At 47.8% G+C, this 11867-nt stretch overlaps 1 protein-coding gene across 1 annotated transcript; it reads right to left on the bottom strand.

Annotated features, from left to right (window-relative positions):
* Positions 1-809: 809 nt before the first annotated feature.
* Positions 810-1757, bottom strand: Gpr31 (G protein-coupled receptor 31). Its single transcript, XM_057763348.1, has one exon. It carries the CDS (start codon positions 1755-1757, stop codon positions 810-812), a length of 948 nt encoding a protein of 315 aa, XP_057619331.1.
* Positions 1758-11867: the final 10110 nt, after the last annotated feature.

The raw sequence follows: 11867 nt of genomic DNA, 5'->3' as shown, positions 1-11867 counted from the left end.
AAGTCCTGCTGCTCACCAGCTGTTCCTGTGTGTTCTAGGACCGAGGTGACAGCAGTCCCGTGCCACAGTCTGCCAGCCCTTAGGTTCCCCTGGGGTCTTGCTTCAAGCACCAGTTCAAAAGCAAGCGCCTTTCCCCAGGACTAGGATAAAGATGTGGCATCTCTTTTAAAGCAGCGCAAGCAAAGTAAAAAGCATCCAGACATTAAAAGTTAAGCAAGAACTTCTAGGTCAGTTTTGAGGCAATCACCAGGTATTTCCTGCAGTGAAAGAGGTAGCTAGCTGAACTGTCTTTGACACTCCATACAGCCTCTAAGAGCAAAGGAGAGTTTTATAAAAGCAGAATGTGACCTGCAGCCTCTTCAGAGCCTCGGGGACTGCTGGCTTCCACTGTTGTGTGCTCCACGGTGGATAAGAAGAAAGCAGTTTGTCACACTGGAGAGAACTGAAGCGTAGAAAGAGAACATGACCCGTGCTGGAGAAAGAGCAGCCTTCTCCTCCGCGATCATAGCGCCTTGGAGTCTCCCCGTGGGGCTGAGGGAAGTGCTCAGCCTCCCTTCTCAGCCTGGCAACTTCATCTGGACAGCCGCCCTGCAAAGGAAGCAGGATCTGCCTGTGTGATTCAAGTCTGCCACCCTGCAGTGACAGAAGCAGGGGCAAACCAGGGGAACCAAGCCTGTCACTGCATTGACTGACTTCGTGACTGGATCCTTGAGGTACTGTTGCTCTCTTCTGACCCTGAGGTTAATTGGATTATTGTTTAGATTCGAGGTGGTGCCCAAACAGAGGCAAGCTGAGGATTTCAATAGTCATCAGGAATAGGAGTCTCTGAGGTTGGAGACAGCCGGCTCTTCTGCCTTCTTCCACCCTCGCAGGCTTCTGAGCACCTTCCGGTATGAGTGGGTGAAGGCCTGGTTGGAGAAGCAATAAATGACCGGGCTCAAAACACTGTGCAGGCAGGTGAGGCTGCCGGCGATGTCTGAGGCCTGCACTATGGCTCGCTGGACAAGGCAGCTCTCAAATTCCCGAAAGACATGGACCAGGATTCTGGCCAGGACGCAAGGCAGGAAACACAGCCCAAACAGCACCAGCACCATGGCAACCAGTACCCTGGCCCTCCGGAACCTGGGCTGTTTGTCAGATTCTCGGAGTCTCTCCTGGAGGGTCCTGATGAGCCCAGTGTTGCAGAAGACGATGAGGCCAAAGGGAAGCAGGAGCTGCAGGAAGAAGAACACCTCCTGCCAGGTGCTCTCTCCTATGGGGTAGAAGCTGGGACACTCGGTGGAATTCTGGGTAGCCTTATGAGCGAGCAGGTTTTGGGGAGTGAGGGCAACCATGAGAAGCCATACTAGGCTAGAGATGACCCAGGCTGCCCTTGGAGACACCAAGTTGACCCTGAGCCGAGGATGGACCACACGCAGATACCGGTCTAGAGCCACTGTTGTCAGGAAGGCCACCCCCACACCACGGCTGAAGGCCAGCAGGAAGAGCAGGATGCTGCAGGGGGCACGGCCGAGTTCCCAGGTCTTGCCCTTGAGGTAAAAGACGGCGAGGAGTGGCAGGCAGGTGGCCAGCAGCAGGTCAGCCATCACCAGGTTGAACAGGTAAACCGCATAAGGCTTCCACACTTTGAGACGGTAGATGAAGGTCCAGAGGGCAATGGCATTGCCTGTGAGCCCCAGAGCACACTCCACCGTCAGCATGGTGCCCACGGCTGTCTCCACTGCAGTGCTGGCAGCTGAGCAGTTTGGGGGCGCCATGGGCCGAGACCACGCGGAGCTGAAGCAGTGAAAGGAGGCTTCACTGTGTTCTTTTCTCTGAGAGAAAATGCTGTGCTCCCCCACTACAGAGCAGACAAGTTCTGCATTTGGTGAGAAAATAATACTGAAACATTAACTGGGATCTGGCCCAAGGAGATGCAAAATTTGTTTGGGGGAAGAGGATGGACAGAGACAGGAAAACCCCAAGTTTTGCCCTGTTTGTTTGCCCTTGAGAAAGGGGAAATTGTGTTTCACTTCCCTTCAGGGGCCCCAAAGCCAGCACTACAGTGTTCTGAGAACAATCAGTGAGCAGAGCTTGTGTCCTAGCTGCTGAAAGGGGAATTAGAAACGGTTAGTACCACGAAGACTTATGCACCTTTGGGCATTAGAACAATGACTGAAACAGGCGGATTGTTCTGTAGCGTGACCGTCTCACAAGGGAGGCTTGCGGCTCCCTGCCCTAAATAATGACACTGGGAAGACCCCCTGAGTATGGCTGGATTTTATACGTGAGGTCAGACCCCCTGAGTATGGCTGGATGTTATACGTGAGGTCAGACGCCCTGAGTATGGCTGGATGTTATACATGAGGTCAGACCCTCTGAGTATGGCTGGATTTTATACGTGAGGTCAGACGCCCTGAGTATGGCTGGATTTTTTACTTGAGGTCAGATCCCCTGAGTATGGCTGGATTTTATACGTGAGGTCAGATCTGGTTGCCACACTCTCTTGATAGAGTATTTCACATTTCCTGGCTACTTAAAGCTGAACTTTGTCATTTACACTTCCATTCAGTCTAAAGTGTGTGTGTGTGTGTGTGTGTGTGTGTGTGTGTGTGTGTGTGTGTGTTGGGGGAGGAACAAGTTTTCTGCTAAGACTCTTCCTTGACACTCACACTCCCTGGAAAGGGCCTAGAACATTGGGGGTTGGACCCTGCAAGCCAGGTAAAATCCTCCATCCATGCATGCTTCACCCTGTCCCTGGGCATGGCACTGCGTGAAGCCACATCTTTGTCTGGTGGAGCTGTGTTCTGGGAGTGACCAGAGGGCATGAGCCGCGTGGATGCACTGTGGTCAGGGGCAGAGGAGACAGGAAGACAGAGGGTGATAGATAATACTGGTCTGAACAGCTGGACCACCAAGGTCTCCTGATGGGGAGACTGTGGGCATTTGAAGGATGCAACACAGTATGGGAGGGCTGCTGGCCGGAGGAAGGAAATGCACGTAGGCTTTTCCTGAGAAAAGAATTATGAAACTCTTGTATTTACTCTTTGGGGAGGGCAAATGATAGCATTCTTTTTTGTTTCTGCTTTTAAATTTTATTCCGAATCATCTTAGTGGAGTTTTGGGAGAAAGCAATCATAGCAAAGATTGTGCCCAGTGTGGCATATTTAACTGGAAGTTCTTTTTTTTCTTTTTTCTTTTTTATAATTTTTTTTTAAAAAAACTATCATTTTCATTATACATACCAATCCCAGTTCCCACTCCCTCCTCCCATTCCCTTCACCTTCCACCCCACCCCACCCCTGATCCACTCCTCAGAGAGGGTAAGGCGCATTGCTTTGGGGAAGGTCCATGGCCCTCCCTACTATATCTAGGCTGAATAAGGCATCCATCCAAAGAGAATAGGTTTCCAAAAAGCCAGTACATGCAGTAGAGATAAATCCTGGTGCCACTGCCAATGGCCCCACAGTCTACCCCAGCCATGCAACTGTCACGCACATTCAGAGGAACTAGTTTGGACCTTTGCTGTTTCTTTCCCTGTCCAGCTGGGGTTGGTGAGCTTTCATTACCTCAGGCAAACTGTTTCATTGGGTGTCCCCATCATGGTCTTAACCTCTTTGCTCATATTCTCAGTTCCCCCACTCTTCAGCTGGACTTTGGGAGCTCAGCCCAGTGCTCCAGTGTGGGTCTCTGCCTCTGCTTCCATCAGTTGCTGGATGACATTTAAGATAGTCATCAATCTGACTATAGGGCAAGGCCAATTTGGGCCCCCTCTCCTCTATTGCTTAGGTTCTTAGCTGGGGTCATCCTTGTGGATTCCTGGGAATTTCTCTAGTGCCAGGTTTCTTGCTAGCCCAATAATGGCTCTTGCAATCAAAATATCTCTTTCCTTGCTCTTATCTCCATCATTTCTCCATTTCAACTATCCCATTTCCTCAAGTTCTCTTCCCCCTTCCCCTTCTCCCCTCCTCTTCTCTCTCCACCCTTCTGTTTTCCCTAACCCCCATGCTCCCAATTTTGTCAGGCAATCTTGTCTATTTCCCCTTTCCAGATGGATCAGCTGAATATACTTTGCTTTACAGCTAGTATCCACTTATGAGTGAGTACACACCATGTTCATCTTTCTGGGTCTGGGTTACCTCACTCAGAATGGATTTTTCTAGTTCTGTCTATTTGCATGCAAAATTCAAGATGTCATTATTTTTTTTTTACCACTGAGTAGCACTCCATTGTGTAGATGTATAAAGCATTTAAATAAATTTGTAAATAAATAAAATAATATGTGCCACATTTTCTTTATCCATTCTTTGGTTAAGGGACATCTCTTTCCAGGTTCTGGCTATTACAAATAATGCTGCTATGAACATAGTTGAACAAATGTCCTTGTAGTATGATTGAGCATCTTTTGGGTATATGCCCAAGAGTGGTATTGCTGGATCCTGAGGTAGGCTGATTCCCTATTTTCTGAGAAACTGCCATACTGATTTCCAAAGTGGTTGTACAAGTTTGCATTCCCACCAGCAATGAATGAGTGTTCCCCTTACTCCACATCCTCTCCAGCATAAGTTATCATTGGTGTTTTTGATCTTAACCAATCTGACTGGTGTAAGATGGTATTTCAGTGTCATTTTGGTTTGTATTTCCCTGATGACTAAGGATGTTGAACATTTCCTTAAGTATCTTTTGGCCAGGGCTGGAGAGATGGCTCAGCCATTAAAGGCTAGGCTCACAAACAAAACAACAGCATTTTAAAACAAGACCCAGGAATATGAAGTCTCCTATCTAGAGGACTAGCTTCAGAGGTTTTTATAGGCCTTATGTTTAGATAAGTGTAAAGTTGACAACGATAATTATATATATAGTATATATATTTGTTATATATTTACACACACACACACACATATATATATATATACATATAAATTTTCTTGGCAGGCTTACTAATTCAGGGAATTGAAGAAAGCAAGATCTTTGAAGAATTTGTCAAGAAACACATTAATGTGGATTTTTAGATCCCAGAAAGTTGCATCCACCCAAACAAGCAGCAGGAATTGGCCTTTTTATCTGACCCTGTACTTTCCGTGTGTCCTAGTCCAGGGAGGGGTCAGATTTTATATACGATGCACCTGCCACTTTTCCGCAGCCTCTAGAGCTGGGACACGACAGGGTTGTCCTTAACTCTACTTATCTTTCCCTGGACATGCTCTTCACTTCAGGGTCCTTAACTCAAGGGATTCAGTGATGAACCTCGCTTTTCTGCTTCTCAGGCTCATGATCATGCGTGGCCCACAGGTGCCCTGAGTCTCAAGTGACTGAGCAGCCTGTCCCCATTGTGGATGGGAGAGTGAGGGGCTGGAGAATAAGGGCAGTTTCCAAAGGGAGCCGCATTTTCTCAGTAGAATATTCATCTCAATTTAATTACTTTCAATTATGCAAAGACGGAAGTCAATCTCATTGAAGTCTTGTGTTTGGATCCAGGGAGAGAAGCACTTGGAGTGATGCTCAGAAGGAGGGAGGTGAGCCACAATTCTCAATGTCTTCTGGTTTGGCATCTGTTCAACAACTGTAGAACCAGAGGAGAGGGTAACCACCAGCGTCTTTGGTATCTCTCCTTCTCAGCACCCGCTATTAGGAAGGCATTTTTCTCTTCCATCTAGCTCGACTCTGATGGTTATCATCCTCCTGCTCCTTCATTGTCAGATACAACTGCCTCAGGACAAGGAGAAGCATCCTCCTGTCTCTGGCTCTTCCTCCAGGCACACTTTTGAAACTGAAGCGCTGTCTGGTACCAAGGCTGCATGACTCGGCGCACTCGTGAAAACCCTCAGTCTTCACCCAGGACTGTAAGGCCTAGAAAGGCAGAAGGCTTCAGCTTACTGGACGTAGCAGAACTCTAGAGGAAGAGCCAGGAGGATCAGGAAGTCAAGGCCAGCCTTTGGGATATAGTGAGTTTGAGGCCAGCCTGAGCTATGTGAATCCATCTCAATAAACTTAAAACAGAAAACAAGAAGAAGGGGAAGGGGGGGAGGATGAGGAGAGAATTAAGGAGGAGGCAGAAGGAAAGAGAAGGCAGAGAAGGAGAAGGAAAAATATTTTGCCACAATACGGGGACTCCAAAGATAACACGTTCTCCTACTGCTCCGTAGGTCAGAAATGAAGCAAGAAAACCAACGAACGGTATCCGGTACCTTCTTCTCACATGACGGGCTGCTTACTGCTGACCCAAGCAGCCAGGCTTCCCACCTTCCTCTTTCATTGATTTATATGCTTCTTCCAGAACCATCTTTCACAATCCACTGGTTTCATGATGATAAAATTACAGCAGGGCCCATTGCTTCCTCTATACAGTCTAAGATCAAGGGTCTGAATGTCGCAGGAATAGCATCTAAGCCCACTGTTTTGTGTGGGCTGAAAATGATCTACAGTGGCTGGACTTTTGAATGAGTGAGTTTGGTAAGTGTATATCAAACAGTAGTAAAATCATAAAGAGTGAGGAGCAGGTGGAGGAAAGAGGTAGGAAAACATTTTCAAAGCAGGTGGCTCACAGCATCCAGTGGAATGACTGCAGTGGTCTAATTGATAGAGCAATCAAAAGCAAGCACCATCAAATCGAGTCTCACGACACCCAGCAGAAACGAAGTCAGGAAGCAGAGGGAGTCAGAGTCTCTCATGGACTCTGTGTCTGAGCTGCCGGAGCTTTCCCACTGTAGACATTTCATATCATGGGATAGCAATAGTCACCCTTGTTGGAAGGGTTACCTTCATAGGTGTTTTCAGGAACATTGCTCGCTTTCCATCCTGTCAGAGAGTGACGAGAGCCGTCTCACCCCCAGGCAAGAGGGTTTGGAGGACTCTCGAAGACAAACATGCTTGTCTAAAATGGGGGTGGAGTGTGTGATCCTGATCCCCAGGGTCTACTTTTAGCAGGCGTAATCACATGTCATCAAATCAAATTGCCACCGCACGACAATTCACCAATAAAGAATGCACCGCAACACCCTAGAGTTTAGTCTCGGAACTCCTCTTCCTCGAGGGTGGTCTCCTGGGACAGCTGCTGATCTCCCTCCTGGCCTTTCCGCCTCTCTGTGCACCCTCGCTTCTCTAGTATGGCGGACGCTCTCTCTCTTCCAGCCCTCCGTGCCGATACATGTTTCTTTGCCTGAGTGTCTAACTCTGGGCTCAGTGCAGCCCAGACTCTGCTCCTCTGGCTGCACCTTATGTTTCCTGGGGCCAGAACCGAGTCTCACATGAGAATTTTCTGTTATCATGAGCTAAGCCAGTGACTTGACAATGAGCTACTTCTTTCCTATAGACCCAATAAAAAATTATATTTTAAGAGTTTTTAAAACATGACAAAAAGCAGAACAAAGGCCCACGACACTGAGTTCTTTCTGTCCCAATGACTCAATTCTGCATCAAGCAAAGAGAGCAGACCTGTCGGGAAGTGTTCAGGGCTCCCTGGCTGTATGCCCAGCGTTCCCTTAGGTGCGCCCTGGACTTCAGCACACCAGCTCCTCACTGGCTTCTGCTTGCCCTCCCCGTCCAGGCTGTCTTGATGCTACTGCAGAATGGTTCTGTTCAGTGTATGCCTTCATCCCACACCACTCACAGGACCCCCGGGATCTCAGGAAATACACTTCGCTGATTTCCTAATTTTCAGGCTTTATTAAATGAGTTATTTGTCAAATAACAAAGTACTTTTCGATCAACCAAAGAAGCAGGTGAAATGAACATGCTCACCAGTCACTGGGCGCTGGAATTCTGGGAATCAAGAGATCTACAGAAAAGCCAGAAGGGAAGAGCGCTCCCAGGCACAGGGCGTCACTCTGCTGACAGGGTCACATCCACTCACCTTGGTGATTAGATCCTCATCAGGAAGCTGTACATCCTACAGCAGACACTGGTGTCTGCAGCCTTTCGGGGTTTGCCCTCTGTGGTCTTCCCAGCATTTGGGCCAAAAGTCAAGGTTGATCTGAAGTAGCTCTCTGGGTCTATAGGAAGAAGTAACTCACTGTCAAGTCTATGTAAGTCCGTGTCTCCTCTCTAAGACCCGACCTTATCCCCAAGTCACTTGGATCCTCTTGCAAACATTAGCAGATGTGAAGCGAGTGATTCCATCAGCTCTGGACATCTCTCTGCTCAGAGAACAGTCGCCATGACACATATCATACACTGCCACCACTCAGCAACCAAGCGTTTACCAGAAAAGGAACGTACAAGGTGCTGCAAACAGGTGTCTTCTCTAAGCCCATGGTTCTCAACCTTTCTAATGCTGTGACCCTTTAACACAGTTCCTCATGTTGTGGGGACCCCCAACCATAAAATTATTTCATTGCTACTTCATAACTGTCATTTTGCTACTATTATGAATCAAATGTAAATGTCTGATTCTGGGACCTCCAAGGGGTCTCCACCCACAGGTTGGGAACTGCTGGTCTAAGCTCCCTTAGTGCTGAGCTTATGGAGAAGATCAATCCTTTACACGGTTGTGAGGAGCCTGTGTTTAAAGCGAGCATTGCCTATGATATCCACACTCAAATGGAAAATCCCCCTGAAATAGGGAATTTCGTGTGAATTGAAATGTCCCCCATTAGTCTCACATTCATAGGGCTAGGACCCCTGTGTGCTTGATGGTTAGAGCCAGTGGTAGCCAAATGCTTTTGCCGGGGAGGATAGCAGAGACTCTGGCCTTAAACAGGCCTGAGATTCCTCAGCAGTAGAGTCCAGGACTGAAAACTCCAAAAAATTGTTCTGTTGTGCCCTTCTGAGCCCAGAGTGCCTGCTTCCCTACAACAACAATGTCCAAAAAAGAAATGAAGCCACTGGCTTGGTTGAAAACCCTTTTGGTGGGTTGTGTTTGCTCAACTAACAGGCCTTCCCTTGATTGGTTCTTAGTTTTCACCTCATTTGCATACATACATCCTGTTGATCAGAGTCTGCCTAGGTCTATACATCTAGATGCTTGACCTTTGTATTGTCAAATTCGTTAGTCAACTCCTTGGGGAAGGAAGAACAGATGACACCTTCTACACACTCCTGCAATGCCTGAGCTACTGGCAGGGGAGCTCATTCTTGCCTCAGTCTCTCAGGCCTCTTTCCTTCTGCCCCTGCCTTCAACCGTGTGTCTTCAATGCTGGTCATTTTTGGTCGTCAACTTGACTACATCTGGAACTAATTAAAACCCAAATGGCTGGGCACACCTGTGAGGAACTTTTCTTAATTAAATCTTTTGAAATGGTAAGACCCACTTCTTTTTTAATTAAGTTTTTAAAATTTATTTTTACATACCAACCACAGTTTCTCCTCCCTCCTCTCTTCCTGTTCCTTCCCCCAATCTCCTTTCTAACCCTCCCCCCATTCACTCCTCAGAAAGGGCCTCTCATGGGCGTCAACAAAGCATGGGGTAACAAGTTGAAGCAGGACCAAGCTCTTTCCCCCAGTATCAAGGCTGAAGGAGGCATCCCACCACAGGGAATAGGTTCCAAAAAGTCAGATCATGCACCAGGGACAGATCTTGGTCCCACTGTTAGGGGCCCCACAAACAGAGCAGCCTACACAACTGTGACCCACACACAGAGGGCCTAGGTAGGTTCCATGCAGGGCCCCTAGCTGCCGGTCTAGAGTCTGTGAGCTTCCTCCAGCTTGGGGAAGACTCACTTCTAATCTGGATCTTTGAGGTGGGAAGATCCACCTTTAATCTGGGCCACACCTTCTGCTGGAAGTCTACAGAAGGGGCATGGAAGGAGGAAGTTCGCTCTCTCTTTGCCTGTTTGCCCTCACTCTTGCTAGCAAGTCCTTTTCTTCAATGGCATTAGAGCCTACGTCTTCAGGATTCTAGTGCACGATGAAGATCAGTGGAGGCATGCATCCTCATGGACCAAGAAGCTACTGGATTCTTGGAATGCTCATTGATAGACAACCATTGTTGAACTAGCTGGACCACAGCCTATAAGCCATTCTAATAAATCCCTTCATATATGAGTATAGATTCTTTCTCTAAGTCTGTTCCTCTAGAGAAGCCTAACTAACACACCTTCTGAAGATTTATTTTTCAGGGCACTGCTCTCGTAACATCCTGAGAACACAGAGTTGTGGCACTTACTGGCAACCTTTGGTTGGAGTCCTTCTAGTACCACGAGTTCAAAGGGTCTCCGGTCATACTCAGCTTGATGCTCCCACATGGTGACCTTCTATTTTCCCATTTGAATTATTAATACCATCTGAATAAAGCCCCCTTCATTTCTTCAGCCTTAGCCGTCGGCCCACTTCATTCTCAGAGTAGGCGAGATGACAGAATTCATGAAGATTGACTGTCTCAACCCCACAGATCTTAAGGAGATTGGAACAGGCAAACACATTCATCTTTGTGTGTGTCCTTGGGCAGTGCAGCTTAGTAAGAAGGCTTTGACGTCTGGGACTGGGTTTCACTTGGGGCTTACATTATTTATTAACCATAGACTACAGTTTTGCCTTCATTATCCTATGGCGGACAATCAGGACACCTGCGGACATCCCTGGAGTCTACTGTCACCTGAGTTCAAAGAGGAGTGGGAGTGTCCGTGTACCTTAATACAGATCTCAGCAAAACACAGCTAAGTATTCACGCTCAGATGTCACGCGTGGGCTTGACTACTGGGTAAACCTCCAAATCAACTTGCTGGTCTGCAGGGATCACACATAGGACAGTCTTTAGGAGCCCCCTTTGTATGTTTCCTAGAAAATTTGTCCATGCCCCCTTAACAGGCCGCTTTGGAACTGACTTCTGCTCCCAGGTAAATGAGAGATATGCTGTCCCCTCCTCTATGAATGTAAGGACAAGAGCAGCCATGACATGAGTCTGGAATGCAGGAAAGGTACGTATAGGGTTTCCCCATTCAAGATGTCATCGTTTTCTGCCTGTCCCATGTCACAGATCACCCAACTGAACAATGTCCCAAGCAGGTTCAGGCTGACTGACGCCTGTAAGGTGTCATCTGTGTACACCTGTACAGGCACTTCTGAGGGGCTCCCCCAGATGTTTGCCCATCAGAGTGGGCAGAAGGCAATGCAGTGTGGCCCTTCCCGCATGTGTGCTTATGGACATCCTCCACCCAGCCTGCTCCCAGGCAGGAAGCAGCTACAGTGGTGTGGTGTCCTCGCACCTCTGAAGCTCTGCTCCCTTTCCAGCTGTGCAGCCAGAGGGTTCTGCAGACACACTCACGTGGACCCATGTTAGGGTTCCTTACAGGGCAGGAGCGCCTCTGACCAGAGCCGGCCCTGGGTGTCTTATCGTCCAATGGATACAATCAAAGCCCTGGACCACTGACCTCTGTTAGCTAATGAGGACCTGGTCCAAGCAGAACTTGATGATGGAAAGAGACAGAGAAGCAGCTTAAGGTCTCCCAGGAGCAGCGCAGTCAATCCCAACCCAGTTAGAACTCTCTATGTCCCCAGGATATACTCCAAGTGTCCCCAGGTAGGGAATGACACACTCTTGTAAAAAAATGTTCCTTCTATTTGCCTTTAAATATTCAACCACTCCAAGTTCAGCAACGTGGATGAGAAGTGAGGGCCAGGGATTCAGGGATTAAGGCAATGCACTGACTCTTTCCCTGTTGCTCATCCTCGCCCTTAATCACGAAACCCAGAGGGACCATTTAGTCCATGAAGTATTTTGTGGAATGATGAAGTTTTGCCTTGTATCTTCTATTTAGCCTCGTAGAGATCATATTCTATCTGTGAGCATCCCTAAGCTGTTTTTATTTTACAGAAATGTTATAGTTTTCAAGAATGTGTGCTGAGAGAATTGAGTCTTTATTCTGCTGCATGTGGGAAACTTGCTATCATCATCAGTTGTGCAGACAATATGGCTCCCTCCAGTTCTCTGTGTGGATGGATATGAGCTTACT

Source organism: Chionomys nivalis, chromosome 2, assembly GCF_950005125.1.
Source record: "Chionomys nivalis chromosome 2, mChiNiv1.1, whole genome shotgun sequence".
In the NCBI taxonomy this organism is placed as follows: Eukaryota; Metazoa; Chordata; class Mammalia; order Rodentia; family Cricetidae; genus Chionomys; species Chionomys nivalis.
Note: the sequence above shows the minus strand (reverse complement) of the source record. Positions and strands in the feature narration are given on the sequence as shown.

Excerpts from the sequence above, each read along its gene's own strand:
- Gpr31 (XM_057763348.1), bottom strand. The coding sequence starts at position 1,757 with ATGGCGCCCCCAAACTGCTCAGCTGCCAGCACTGCAGTGGAGACAGCC.